Below are 774 nucleotides of genomic sequence, written 5' to 3'. Positions count from 1 at the left end.
ATCTACTGCACAGGTTTTCAGCGCCGAGCCGCCGCACCGGGACTGGAGAAACGCCACAGAACAGAAGTTTTGGAACGAGGGCGAGCATCTTCATCTCTAGGCTGCAGCGACTTAAGGCCTCTTGCAGCTCTGCTTGCTTGGTCAGTGGAAGTGGAGGAAGCACAGACCACCTCCAGTCCTGGTTCGGAGCTGGTGTCAACTTGCCCAGGTAGACTAAAGCCATCGTGGTTTCAGAGAAGCAGACTGCGGACAAGTCAGTTGCGGGTCGCTCCAGCCCCTTCTGGCAGGAGGGATGCAAAGAAGGTCTTGAAAAACACCCACGCTGTGCTCACAAAGGAAGGGTTGCGCTGCTGCAGGTCCTGTGAAACTTGTCCCTCCTCAGGAGAGGCCTCGGGTTCGCCTGCTCTGCCTGCATTTCCCCCCTGCCAAAACAAAGGATGTTTGGTGGGTGAGATCGTTTCAGAAATGCCCTCGCAGAACCGGGTTCAAACAGCCTGTTCTGATGCCACTGTCAGGCTGTGAAGAGCTGGCAGACCCCACCCCCGACAGCCCCAGAGCCAAGGAAACCAGGCTGCTCACTGGCATCACTGGTTCACTCACGCTGTGCGTCCAAGAACACACCTCTGTTAGGAGAGAGGTGAAGCACACGAACCCCACGTGTCTACAACCACTCAGCTCCTCCCTGACATCACCAGAGGGGTCAGCTGGAAGCGCAGGGCTCGGGTCGCTCGTGCCCTGTAAACCCCGTCTGCAGCTACAGAACTGCCCAGCCTG

General features: G+C 57.8%; 1 protein-coding gene across 1 annotated transcript in view; it reads right to left on the bottom strand.

Annotated features, from left to right (window-relative positions):
• Positions 1 to 254: 254 nt before the first annotated feature.
• Positions 255 to 774, bottom strand: part of HERPUD1 (homocysteine-inducible, endoplasmic reticulum stress-inducible, ubiquitin-like domain member 1) — a gene marked incomplete at its 5' end in the record, with an annotated part of 4,915 nt that continues 4,395 nt past the window's right edge. The window contains one exon of the mRNA XM_010145786.1: positions 255 to 422. Coding sequence (XP_010144088.1) covers positions 255 to 422 — 168 coding nt within the window. The remainder of the gene's footprint in view (positions 423 to 774) is intronic.

Source organism: Buceros rhinoceros, unplaced genomic scaffold (assembly GCF_000710305.1).
Source record: "Buceros rhinoceros silvestris isolate BGI_N320 unplaced genomic scaffold, ASM71030v1 scaffold33470, whole genome shotgun sequence".
In the NCBI taxonomy this organism is placed as follows: domain Eukaryota; kingdom Metazoa; phylum Chordata; class Aves; order Bucerotiformes; family Bucerotidae; genus Buceros; species Buceros rhinoceros.
Note: the sequence above shows the minus strand (reverse complement) of the source record. Positions and strands in the feature narration are given on the sequence as shown.